The sequence below is a fragment of the Dreissena polymorpha genome, chromosome 1 (assembly GCF_020536995.1).
Source record: "Dreissena polymorpha isolate Duluth1 chromosome 1, UMN_Dpol_1.0, whole genome shotgun sequence".
Taxonomy (NCBI): domain Eukaryota; kingdom Metazoa; phylum Mollusca; class Bivalvia; order Myida; family Dreissenidae; genus Dreissena; species Dreissena polymorpha.
Genome location: NC_068355.1, coordinates 19,312,458 through 19,326,226, shown reverse-complemented (window position 1 = coordinate 19,326,226; position 13,769 = coordinate 19,312,458). Strand labels below are relative to the sequence as shown.

Sequence of the window (13,769 nt, the reverse complement as noted above, 5' to 3'; positions counted from 1 at the left end):
AGGGTTGGGAATGGGGCCATGCATGGTTGAGATTGACCGTATTGTCATAAGAGAGGTCCAGTATCAATTTGAAGTGATCGAGAAATAAAGAAGTAAATGTAAAATAACCTAAAAAAATGAGTGATAATTTCTGACGCGGCCCCACCCCAACCGCTATAACTTTTGACCCAGGGGTCAGATCAAAATTCCAAATAGTGCAGGGTCGCACATATGCTCATAGCTACCATGTGTGTAAGTTTCAAGGTTCTAGTGCTTTTAGTGTAGGAGGAGATAGTGGCCAGGACGGACGGACAGACAGACGGACGGACGGAGGAGATAACCACAATATCCCCACCTTTTTTTCAAAAAGCGTGGGGATAATTATAAAAAATATAAATTGATTAAATTTTTCGTATCTTGAGATCGGAATGTCCGAACTTTTCCACATCAGAAAACATATGTCACTCATCATTTTGCTTGAACACATCGACAAAAAAAAAAACATTCCAAATTATTTATTTTGTTTCCCTTGTGCCGTAGCAGGGGTTTTTCTGCCTATTTTGGGAAAAGGAGTCTGACCAAATTGGGAATTTTTTTATCGACAAAATTGGTCATTTTGGGAATTTTTGCTTCGATGAAACGGCTCATTTGGGAAAAAATTGTGAATTAATCATGCTTAAATAATTCAGTGGTTTAACAAATAAATTTGTTTTTATTTGGTTATTTTGTCTTCTTCATGTAAACAGATGCAATATTGGGCATGTTCAACGTTAATTCAATTACTGCAGTTTTGTTTTTCAGTTACAGTTACACTCTGTGATAAGAATTGAACAGTCAAAACCTTATAGCAAATATTTTTGACCAAAACAAACACTGGTTAGTCACGCAAGTTATAAGACACTTCATTCTTAAAAAAAAAAAAAAAAAAAAAATTTTTTTTTTTTTTTTTTTTTTTTTTTTTTTGGAAATTGGGATTTTTTTTTATAATTTCGGTTTGGGATCGGGTCCGTTTGCTTTGGGAGTGCCTCCGTTGTCTGGAGGCGCAGACAGTGCTGAAAAACCCCTGCGTAGTAACACAAATAAATAAACTTGATGGCTAGTTCTTTACTCTTTATTTAGATGTTAACATAAGGTTTCCAAGTCCGTATGATTCTTTACATTAATTGTTAATGCAATATTTCTAAGTCTATATAATTCTCTAAGTAACTAACAACGTTTCCAAGACATGACAAAAATCCGTCCAAATCCATCCAGACAGGACCCCACCCCACCCCACTTGGGGTTGGGTTCTGAAAATAACCTGTAGAGTTTCTCCTTTGTCTTAAATCCTTCTTATTTTTAGTGTCCAAAACGTATCGCTTATATACATGTACATGAATCGTTACATAAACATGTCAACTTAATGGGTCAAACCAATTTGTTGAAAAACACATACAGACGTGTTTATTATCTGGTAATTGCACCGACACAGAAACAAACCACTATAAACCATGTAATCTTGTCATGATCTCATAATTTAAACGGACTGAATCCATTTACCAGCGTACACCAACTGTCAACAATTTAGTGAGTTTCGGCCATACTGACGTAAACCAAGGCATGCATTATATCCTATAATTAAAATGGACTGTAGCTAGTGAAAAGCGTGTACCTGCTGTCAACAAATAAATTAGATCCCAGCAACACTGACGTAGCCCCAGGGTTTATATTATAGCGAAAAAGGAATATACCTTAAATACACCAATTATGCGACACCCTGTCCCAGTTCTTGCGTGTAGTAATAAGGGAACTCTAGAACTTTGAATCTACGCGATCATGGCCGTTTTTTTTCTCTGCTATTTTGATAAATTAAACTAGATTTCGCTGAAGAGTCTCTTATCACTATAAAAATCATAATACCTGAAATTATTTACACAATGCACGTTTCATGGACCCAAGTAACTGAAGACAGAAAATGCGTGAATAACTATGTGTCGCTATCAATCAATTAGTTCAGAGGTTTATTGCAGTTCGTTGACTTTGTTATACCAACCACACTTATCTGTCCCTACGGTGTATCCCTCCACGATAAAATCGTTGCCAGTTACTTAAGAGACTGATGATGGCAACCGGGTGTAATCCTCGTAGAAATTGTGCTTTTCATGCATAATACTATAAAACATTTTTCGACACGTAAAGCATTTTAACAAATAATCATTGAAATCATTACACAACTATGAATGTTATGTTGAATTATCAGGGCTCGAAATTAACACTCGCACACTCGCAAAATGTGAGTAAAAAATACTGATTCCGAGTTAAGTTTAAAGCCACTAGTATTTTTTTGCGAGTAAATAAATAGTGAAAAGAAATGAGTAGGTATATGCGGCTCGACGTCATGATTGCTAAATCTTAGGTCAATTTATAGAACGCCCAAGTACCCTTATGCGTAAGCGTGCACCTTGTATGTAGACTGGTATATACAGATACGCGGATGGTATTGGTACAAAGGAAAAGAAACAGTCGACTATTCACACATGTGCATTGAAGCGAAAAATAACTTGTCACTTTATTCCCACAGACGGAAATAACACAAAATATACATGAAACAAAAGATAAAGCAAAGTTAACCGTTTAGTTAGAAAAAAAGCGGATTTTAAATCCTACGAAAACCGTGAATTAGAGGGAAAAATAACTTAAAATAAGACTAAAACTTGCTGTAGATATGGATGGTCAATCAACCTGATGTGGGTCGTTTTGGTCCAAGGAACTGATATCTTTGTATGGTTGCAGAAATAAAATGTGTATACACATGTACATGTTAAGTACTTTTATTTTGTTTAACTAATGTCCAAGGGTTGTTATGTTTCCATCAAAATTTGCGAGAATGTTTTTGATTTTGCAAGTTGGTATTTAAGCTGCTCGCAATTTTTTGCAAGTAGAAAAAAAAGTTAAATTCGAGCCCTGGAATTATCCAATGAGCATAATACAAATTTTTCAGAAACACACTTCCGAATTTTAATGTTAACGCGACGTTTACAAATACTATCTTCAAATCAACAGTGCTCATGTATTTCATGTTGATCCTTTGTTCCAAAAAAAGCGAGCGAAAATTATGCTACATGTACAACGCCACGTCATCCGCATGAAAAGCGAGGACGTATTGATTTTTGTATGTGTACACACCTTGTTATAAGTACAGAGAACATTACGATCTTTTAATTTTGGTTAAAAGTTTGGTAGCTAATTTAATAAAATTATATGGAGAATATTTTTTTAATTGACATTTCATCTAAATTAATTTCAAATCAAACACGCTGTATCTTTATTGTTACAGTCTTTAAGATACCGGTAAGTAGAAATCTAATTATTTAAACAGTTATTCTACTTTATACATCAGTGTTCATTCTGGGCCAGATTGCTGGTGGGCCAATAGCCCATCAGCCATAAATTTAGGGGGCCATTTAAAGATTATGTAGGGGCAACCTCTGATGACGTATACACAGTTTGCTGACATGTGACATCTATCAACCAATGGAGACATCTATCAACCAATGGAAGTGCAGGATTCAACACAGAGCGCCCGCGGTAGCCAAGCAACGGTTATTTTCCACCTACATTTCAACTCAGCAGACCCGTGTTTAGAATTCTCAGTACGATTCCGTCGCTTTGTTTTTTATAATAAAATCTCCCACTGATATAATTTTTAATGCGCCAATAATATTATGTATGCGCCCAAATGGCCCACTGATATTATTTAGATTGCGCCCATTAATATTTCAATGCGGGAATCCCGCAATGGCGCTGCCCATAATGAACACGGATACATATTAAACAGAAAATCCGGACAAAATTAGTGGCATTAGTGTTAGGCGTTTTGAAAACACGCTTAGACTTCCTGTAGACCTTGATGTTTTGACAAAAATTATTAAAATTTGGGAATGCAACTCTGCCGATGTGGTCAGTAATGACCGGTAATACTTTGTTCTGAATCGCATTATTGTTTAAATTAATAATTTCTTAAAAATATTATGTAGCAAAAATATATAAAACTATGAAACATGTAGGACTGTCACACTTTTAAAAATTCAAATGGTCAATCAAGACAAAGTGGTTCTATAAATTTAGGGTTTCCGGATGACCACTCAGCTTGAAAGAACTGGTGGTCCTCGCCAAAATCTGGGGGACTCAGGTTCCCGGACCACCGTTAGTGTCGAGGCCTGACTTGTCACGTGACAAAGCGACAATGGCCTAAAATTGTGAATTTCAGACTGATGAGAGGTATTTTCATATATTGTAAGATGCATTTTAAAGATTTGAACCTTAAAATATTCCCCGATGCAGTCATTTATATTCATTCACCAATATACATAAAAATGTATCCAAGAAAATGAGCTTTCTTTAATTTATAGTGCGACATAAATATGTTACGACTCTGGTTGACTTTCGATACAGGGGTGGCTTCAGTGTACAGGTATGTCAATACTATATAAACTGTACGCTGAAGTTTCTTTAGCTATAGGAGGTTTCTGTGTGTCGTCACAAGAGGGGTTTTCCGTTACTAAAAATAGATTGGCCGTCAACTTTTTGATCGCGGCCAATTACATTGTATCAGAGTAAAGGTCGTCGGAAGACTTAACACTTACAATTTCACAAAACAAAACTATAAATACCCGTATTATTTTTTAAAATAAGAATTTAATAAATGATATTTCAAAAATAATAAAACATAATAATTTGAATATTAATATAAGTGGTGTGGATGGGAGAGTGTTATTTTTCATCCGCGATTGAAATTTAGTGTAAGGGGTGCATTGAATCAGTTATAAAACAAAGCCCTAAAATAGCTAAATACATTTCAATCTTGAAATGTATTTTTAATTTTCTTTTACATTGAATGAATTTTTGTTTCGTTAACATTGAAAGAAAATATTAATAAATTTAAGCATTCAAATTGAAAAAACACCTGCATATTTTGCAAATTGAACTGTCTTTGCATGTACACGTATATTGAAAACTCGTCTGTAGTGATAATGAGCGATACAAATCTAGCATTTGATGATACCATTATCTACGCATTTAATTTATTTAACGCAAGTATTTTATATCCCTATAATGACCAAACGCGATTGCTTGTTTTCATGATGATGTTTCGAATACTGCAGTAACGCACGATCTTTACACATTATAGCAGAGTTTACATGTGCAGGTACCCGTTAAATACGTTAATTGTGTAGCAATAAATGTGTACAATATTTTAAATGTATAGTTATTAAACACTTTATTATTATTTTTAAACTGGCTAAGATATATACTTAATAGTTCCTATCTGTTAATCCATTTCGGACAAATGTCTATTTTTAAATATGTTCAAATATTTTATTAAAGCAACTGTTAAGTTTTGACTTAATCAGGGTTGTCATTATTAACCGATTGCCGATCGAATTCATCGGTTAAAATCGCCAGAAAATCGGTTGTTTTTCCCGAATCTTTAAAATTGCGATCGGAAGTTTTTATCACGCATAATAACCGTAGTATAGTAGAGCGACGCCCGGTCATTCAGTCAGTCCGTTAACTCCGCCTAAGAGCTACTGTTTTCAATGAATTTCTCAGCGAGTGGCCAATATTGATTTTTCCAGCTGTCAATCAAATACTTCTTGGTAAGCACGTCAACCAATCAGCGCTCAGGCAGCCGAATACACGCCGACCCCATGTGAAACTGTATCAAATAGCTGTACATTTAACAGATTATTACTGACCGTATCTCAACGAATGTAGCACTGTAGAACGTAATTAACTAGTTTTTTTTTAGTTAGAGGAAAAGTTTCCTCATATTAAAAAATGCTCTTTTCTGCCAAAATAAAAGATATTAGCGACCTCTGCGCTACGAAGTTGTTATTCAGCATCTAAATATTAAGGTCAACGTTTTCCCCGAGGAAAAATGACGTGATGTTATACATGAAGTCTAATTTTGGCATGATTTTCATCTGTACATGAAAAACACGAGAAATGTGTCTCTGTTGCTAGAATTTTCTTAATTTTCCGCGAATAATTAAAGCTGAAAATGATTTTGGATAACACATTTAATTAAACGCATTTGAAAATACTTCAATTAAATAATGCAGTTTGTTATACAAATGGTCATTACACATAAATAATATAATAAATAGGTAAATAACGTGTTTTGAGATTGCCAAACTATGCATACATATAGGTCTACACGCATGAATGAACTGACAAGTTATATCACGATCCGGAATGACAAGTACTCGGTACAATTTAAAGAAAGACGCGTTTTTATTCTCAGAAACTAACTTTCACTTTCGCAAAATTTTCTGAAAGGAGGTACATGTAACAGTTTAATTTGAGTCGTTGATTTGTTGTAATTACTAAATATAAACGGTTCTCAATGCTCTCAAATCGCGTCACGTGATTCACGCATGTACAATGGGAATTCCCCAATCCCACAATTCAATTTGTATATGCATTTGCGTTAAATGGCGGACGACATTCATCGTCAATATTGGCCGTAATTTGGTTTTGAAAAAAAAGAAATCGTAATAATGCTTGATTATCGGGTAATGGATAGAATTGGAACATGCAAAGATCTATCAATATTATATGTATAATATGTTTTTACATTGTACAGAATACTTAAAATGTGAAAATCTTAAAATTTTCTATTCTTTTTAGACCCCATTTTAACTTTTTTATGCTCTGAGAATAGCATTATTTTGTCCCTAAAATGTATAGAATTCGTTTTCGGTCGGGGAGCTTCGCCCCCCTGACCCCACTACCAGGGCCTTGCCCTGGACCTACAAGGGGGCCTATGCTTCCCCCTTGACCCCCGGCCCAATCGGTTACTATTCCAAAATAATCCTTTGTTTACAACCATAATGACAACCCTGTTAATATGTCGAGATATATCATGGAGGTATCATAAATTATGTTTAATGACCAGACACATGTGGTTTATGCAGAGACCCCATACAGAGTCATACAAGTATAGGTCCCTGGGTTTATGACACACTGTTTTCTTAGTAATTGTCTGGACAGTATCTGATCATATCGAGATAATTGGTTTGTGATAAAGAAAGCGGCAATTAAACACTGGGTTAAAATGCTGAAACAAAGAGTGTCAAAGTTGGTGTGAACAATTAAATAAAAAACATTAACATTTATCAAGAGGATTTAGTTAATCTGTAACAAGGTAAGTTTTTACAGACAAATCAGTTTCGATATGTTGATTACATAAAATCAATCAATTTGTTGTTTGTTTTCGTCCTTATTTGTGTTCGTTCATTGGATTCAATTTAATCTGAAATAATTTCAATTTCTCAGTGCCTTCCCCAGGCCATTTAAGCGCCCCTTGCCGGGGCGCTTGAATTTCGAAATCAGAGTCCCCGGGGCGCTTGAAATTTTCCGATCAGTGTATTCTTCAGTAAAAGAAAGTGGAGATTGTCCAAAAAAATCTAGGTTTCCCTATCAGTGTATCAATATTCCCTGTTTTAAAAGAGCACTCGGTACCTACTTTCACAAGTAATCGCTATAAACACCACATGGGGTAATGGATAATCCACTGATAAGAGAATAGCATGACGCGCGTATCGATTATTCTAACATTACACGGTCATTTAAATGCTGACAAGGATGTATCTGGTAACTTTCCAGTCGTCAAACTGTGAAGTTCATCGTCCAATCGGTTACGCGAATGCTTATGGGGGCGGGGTTAACTATCGACCATTATTTTTGATTGACGTCGGGCATGAAATAAGAGTTTATCGCAGCTTGATTAGCAAATAGTTGTACCATTTGAGTAATATAAAACCGGTAATTAGTACAGTGCACAACATTAAAGACGGTTTCGGGCATCATCATCACACCTTTTACTGTAAACAAGTGTTACCTATGACTCATAATTAATACGAGAAATTAATTGCAAGTGGTAAACAATTAATTATTATAGCGGTTACAATTATGTGATAACAATTTATTTAATTCCAGAACATGTATATTTCAACATGTCCATTTATAGAACTGATTCACCTCGTTTTTTTGACATTTATTCGACACGTAATGCGCTTTAACAAATTTTCGTTGAATTAATTACGCACACTTGTAAATGTTTCGTCCGATAATCGATAGTTAGAAGACTGATGATGGCAACCGGCCGTGATCCTCGTGGACAACGTGAATTTCATGCATAATTCCGTCAAAACATTTATTCGACTCGTAAAGTGTGTAAACAAATTATCGTTGAATTTATTACGCAACGGTTAATATTTGTTGAAATCTCAAATGGGAATAATTAAATTTGTAATCCGAAACCCATTACCGTAAGTCGATGTTAACGCGTTTTTAATCCGAAACACACTTCCGAATGTAAATGTTACCGCAACGTTAAATATTTTTGCTTCAAATAAGCAGTGCAAATTTATTTTGTGTCGAATCTTTTTCTCAATTAAAAAGAGCGCGAAAATTATGCAGCATGTACAACGTCGCGTCTATTGCATACAAATGACGTGTATTGAGCGTTTTAACAAGCACACAACAGGTCAGGGGATTGACGCATATTCAGAGGCAATATTTCATCAAATCTATAAAAAGTCACTTAAAAAATGGCAAGGTTTGTGTTAAAGAAATAACTGAAAGCTTTTATCGTAAATATTTACCAGAAAGAGATTGATAAAAACGAATAAACGGGATTATCGGGTAATAAATAGAAACTTGAAAAATAGTAAGTATACAGTAATAGAGTCGGGTTGAAACGGATGTATTGGGGAATCGTTCGAGTCGGGATTTTACTATTTGTGCGGAAAAGTTTTAAAACAATTAAACAATAAAAAAAAATTTTTTTTAATGACTGGGGGATTTTTTTGAAGAGTCATAGTGCACCAAATGACGTCTTTTGACGCTGTTTTTCTTTGAGTTATAACGCACCACAGAACGTGAATTGACACGTTAAATAAAAAAAAAATCAACGTCGGGAGGGGACACCCATCCCGAACCCACCCCCGGGGCGCCTGAACAAATTCCTGGGGAAGGCACTGATTTCTGAGTATTTTTTGTTCTTTAAAAGGGTCGCGAATATGTTTGTAACATTATCACGATGCGCTTCATCAATGCAAACAATAGCAGAATGGCCGCAGTTTTGACGGCCAAAATTTGAGCATGCGCAAACGTGACATCATTATCGGAATCCCCAAAACCTCCTATTCGGACTACTAAATTTTTAAAGTAGGGAGTCCAAAGGACTCCTTACTTAGATTAGTTAGTGTCTAACAGGGAGTTTGAAAGTTATATATTTTACTTTTTTTAATTAAGCATTTGTATAGATTATTGGTCTGTGATATAAACAAGTTGGTAAGAAACTATCATGACTATGTCGCGAAAACACATGCCTTTTTTTTTAAACAAATGCCAAACTACGGACACTCAACCTACCTTTATTAGATGAAGACCTCGCTCGCAGATACTTTTTCAGCTTCTTAACGGCTCTAAATCTGTTTTTCTTTTCATTGTCAGCAAGACTTTGTGCAAATTTTACCTCTACTGGCAGGAAACTTGCCATCTTGCCCACATGGACGGTTTGTGAAAATTACGATGGTGTAATAAAAATATAGAAAAGAAGGTTACACGCCACATTATTTGTACACCAATTCCTTTATCAGTAGAGTATCGTGTGTGCACTAATGTCATGTAAATCTGCTGTGTGTTAATTTCACACACAACATTTACCAAATAACGAAAGTAAAGACGATAAAAGAAGAATTATCTATCTATCTATACTGTCTAACTCCCCTTGCGGGTATTATTGACAGGTGCGCAGAATTAAATGGAATCACTGGTCCTAACAGATATTGTTTGAATTGAAATCGCTTATAATATCTGAATTCAGTATTATTGTTAGGTCACTCCAGTACACGTATACCGCCTTTCCCAGTACATACAATACTTTTAGCTCTCCATAAACTGATAAATTCATGGGACCTGGAACAGCTACAAAGTTTTTTATCAAATATGATGGGGGTTTAATATTTAGCTTCACATCATGTACATTGATAGTTTTCAACTTAACATTTGTGATGTCCTGTAAGAATAAACTGCTCTTGAACAGGGACCTATACAAACAGGTATAAAGGTCCCTGATTTGATGCATTAACAACTGTTGCAGCATGGTTGCAACTTACCTCCGGAAGGGCCCGTCAAGCTTTTATAGGACTATACATGTATACATGTAATTTTGTGTGCTTTCGTTCAGAACATGGTGTTGTGGGGGAGGTATTTTTCTTAAAGGTCTCTGTGTAAGCAAGTATAATGTAAATAATTTTAAACCAACACCCAACTGAGCACCTTTTGTACAGTTTTCAACCCTAAACCAATAGGCGCCAGCACAAAATCTTCTATTTATAAGGAGTGCTTTATCAGAAAAAGGTCTTACGTGCCTCATGGTGCATCATGAGGTGGGAGGGCCAAGAATGTGTCCTAGTACCGTTCTCCTGCCTAGTAAACTAACTAGACTCACAAAAGTTAAGAGGAATTTGAATACAGCCATAAGTTCTAGCTATTTATTTCTCACTGTGCTGTAGTTGAAATACCAGACAACCTGGAGGAAATTCCACCTATCAGGTATGCTGACCACTAACCAACCTCACATGTATGGGAAATAAGGATTGAACGCAGGGCTCCAGGTTATGAATCTTGGGAACCAACCACTCTGATTCCCTGACAGACGCTTTAATATAATGTGACATAATTTGAAATGATATTCATAGGGTTTGTAGAACACATTATTAACAGCAGTAAGTCAGGATCACTGGTATGCATCCAGTGAATACTAATTCTAATGATGTTGACACTGATGCTTTGCCTGAATATCTGTCAGTTTAACTTTACAGATCTCTGGTTTACCTAATAACACTGTGCAGAAACCTATACATGCATTTATGGACGTAAGCATGTGCATTTGTAGCAGTTGAAGCAAGTGGAAATTGCAGTTGAAGCAACTGGAAATTTGCAGACTTCTGTTTGCAACCTGCCACATGATACTTAATGTACCATAGACAAGTTGTCGACACTAAACGTGTGTTTACAAGATAAGGGAATTTTAAAAGGCAATGCCTATGCATGTATTGCAGCAACCAAATACTAAAATTTCAGCACTTTATTAGCATAAGGAGTTTCATTCATTTATCTAAAAATGAATCATCTCAATTTGGAAAATACATGTCAAGTACAACAATTTCTTTTATAAATTTTGCAATCATATGTCAGGTCATTAATGGAAATTCTAGTCTAGAAAGTACCAGAGTCATGTTCACTCCCTGAATGAATACACAGTTCATTCTTGTTGCAAAATAATTCTTAGTTATGGATGTGCAATTAAAATATACCATTTTAACCAATAACTTATTAGATACTTTGTTCTTTTTCAAAAGTCAACAACAAATAAAACAAATGTTTGACAAATTAGCCTGGCCTGAAATTAGTAAAATGAAATTAAAATAGTTTAATTTGTATTGGTCCCACACATTCCAATTTCCATATCCGATTTTGTTTGCTTGTTTTTTTCTATTTAATTTAGATAAGCCTTTATATTTTACAATAAAGATTCTTTCCTTAAACAATTAATAGTACAAAATGGCAAAAGTTTATGAGCTAAATGTGCTTGTTGGAAACTTCAACAAATTTCATTATTATGCACATTGTGCTTACTTCTGATTACATAAAACAATCAAATACAATTATTTTATTTTTATTGTAGTTTGCACACTCTTAAGTTTGGGGGCTAATTTCTGGCAAACATCTTATAAATTTGTTGTTGCCCTTACATTTTTTATGGTAATATAATTTCAAGAGTGTAAGACACAGTTTTTTTTAAAATAAAACAGAGTATTAAGACAGACACATGTGGTCTACAGCTTCGTACAAGCATCAGGTCCACAAGCTAAATATTAAAATAACGTTCAATAAGCACAAAGAAAATAATATACATTTTTGTATATACAACAGAGTTTATCACTTAATATATAAAAAGTGATACCAAAATAATATTGTTATCTACAAAAACAATGTACCATATTTGTATCTTATATTATTAATTACCATAATATATCACATTCAATTTTTGTATGTGCATGTTTACGTAATACAGAGGTACTCATGACAAAACAACAGCAACATGAATAAATTAATTATTTAACTCAAAAAGAACTTTGTTAGAATGAAGATGGTGGTATAACATTTGGAGGGATGTAACTGAATTTATTTCTTCGCTGAAATGTATGATTAAATGAAACTTACTTTTGTCTTCTGAATCTAGTGGGATTTTTATACACTATTTTTTTTGTTCAATATCTTCGTATTGTATCATAATTTCTCCACAATAAATATCAATAAAGCTCTCACGCACATCTAAGTCAAACATTATGCACATAGATACCGTACTTAAATAACAATATCTTCTTACAAACACATACCAACATTAATAGCAGATGTCAGGTTGTGCTATTGCACCATTCTTAACAGTACTTCATAAATTATTGTTAATGGTTATCATATCCCCTGCTAAATTAAAACAAGAGCTGTCAGAGGACAGCGCGCTCGACTATTCGAGTGCTTGACAGTATAACGTAAGCCATCATGGGGAAATTGTTCATATTCAATAATTTATTAGACGATCTTTCAAAAATAAAAAAAGGAAAAAAAAAATATTTTTTTTGGGGGGGGGTTGAGAGGTGTATAATGTGGGGTGTGGTCATTTATTAGACGATTTTTTAAAAATAAAAAAAGGAAAAAAAAAATTTGGTGAGGTAGGGGGGGTAGGGGGGGGTGGGGGTGAGAGGGGGGCATAATGTGGGATGTGGTAATTTATTAGGGGGGAGGGATTCTGGGTAGGGGCGTGGGGTATTGTTTGGGTGGAATCCATTGTGGTATTCAGGTAAGTGTTGTTTTGTCAAGGTAATAATAAAATGTGATCATAAATAAAGAAGTTATGGCAATTAAAGCAAAATGTTCAATTATCTAAGTGTAAAAGGGGCCATAATTATGTCAAAATGCTTGATTCAGTGGTCTGCTCTTGTTTATAGGTTGGGGTCATGTTGGTAAACAAGTATGCAACATATAAAAGCAACATGTCAAAGGATATAGGAAATATTTGGGGTAGTACCATACTTTAACATAGATTTATCAATTATATGCATAATTTAAGTATAAAAGGGGAAATAATTATTACCAAATGCTTGAAAGAGTTGTCTGCTCTTGTTTATAGGTTGGGGTGATGTTGGTAAACAAGTATGCAAAATATGAATGCAATATGTCAAGGGACACTGAAAATAAATGGGGTAGTACGAAAACTTTAACATTTGCTGCATATTCTAAGTGGAAAAGGGGCCATAATTATGACAAAATTCTTGATAGAGTTGTCTGCTCTTGCAAGCAATATAGTAAGGGACAATGAAAATAATTGGGGTAGTACGAAAACTTAAACATTTGCACGCCAACGCACACGGACACAAACACGCCGACATCGGGGTGAGTAGGATAGCTCCACTATATATATTTCATATATAATAGTCGAGCTAAAAATGGGCCAGGTACATTAACTTTGTATTTGTTGTTACAGATTAAAACATTATTGTATGTAGTACTTTAATACTGATTGGAAACATTAATTTCCTTTATCTTTATCATTTGTTTTCTTCCCAAAATAACAATAGCATGCATGATGATTATATAAAATTAAGTTCATTCAGGCATTCAGAAATTGATAATTTCACCTCAGTGTCAAGAAACAGTTGTGCCACTCCAAG

The 13,769-nt window shown here is 34.7% G+C and overlaps 1 protein-coding gene across 3 annotated transcripts in view; it reads right to left on the bottom strand.

The window, feature by feature from the left end:
* The window catches only part of LOC127873152 (ribosomal RNA processing protein 1 homolog A-like), a 39,864-nt gene extending 30,286 nt beyond the window's left edge, over positions 1-9,578 (bottom strand). For 2 of the 3 annotated variants that reach the window (XM_052416825.1, XM_052416831.1), the window contains exon 1: positions 9,403-9,578. In XM_052416825.1, coding sequence (XP_052272785.1) covers positions 9,403-9,529 — 127 coding nt within the window. In that variant the 5' untranslated portion in view covers positions 9,530-9,578. The remainder of the gene's footprint in view (positions 1-9,402) is intronic. The other variant, XM_052416822.1, reaches the window with a different exon arrangement.
* Between the last annotated feature and the right edge of the window lie 4,191 nt (positions 9,579-13,769).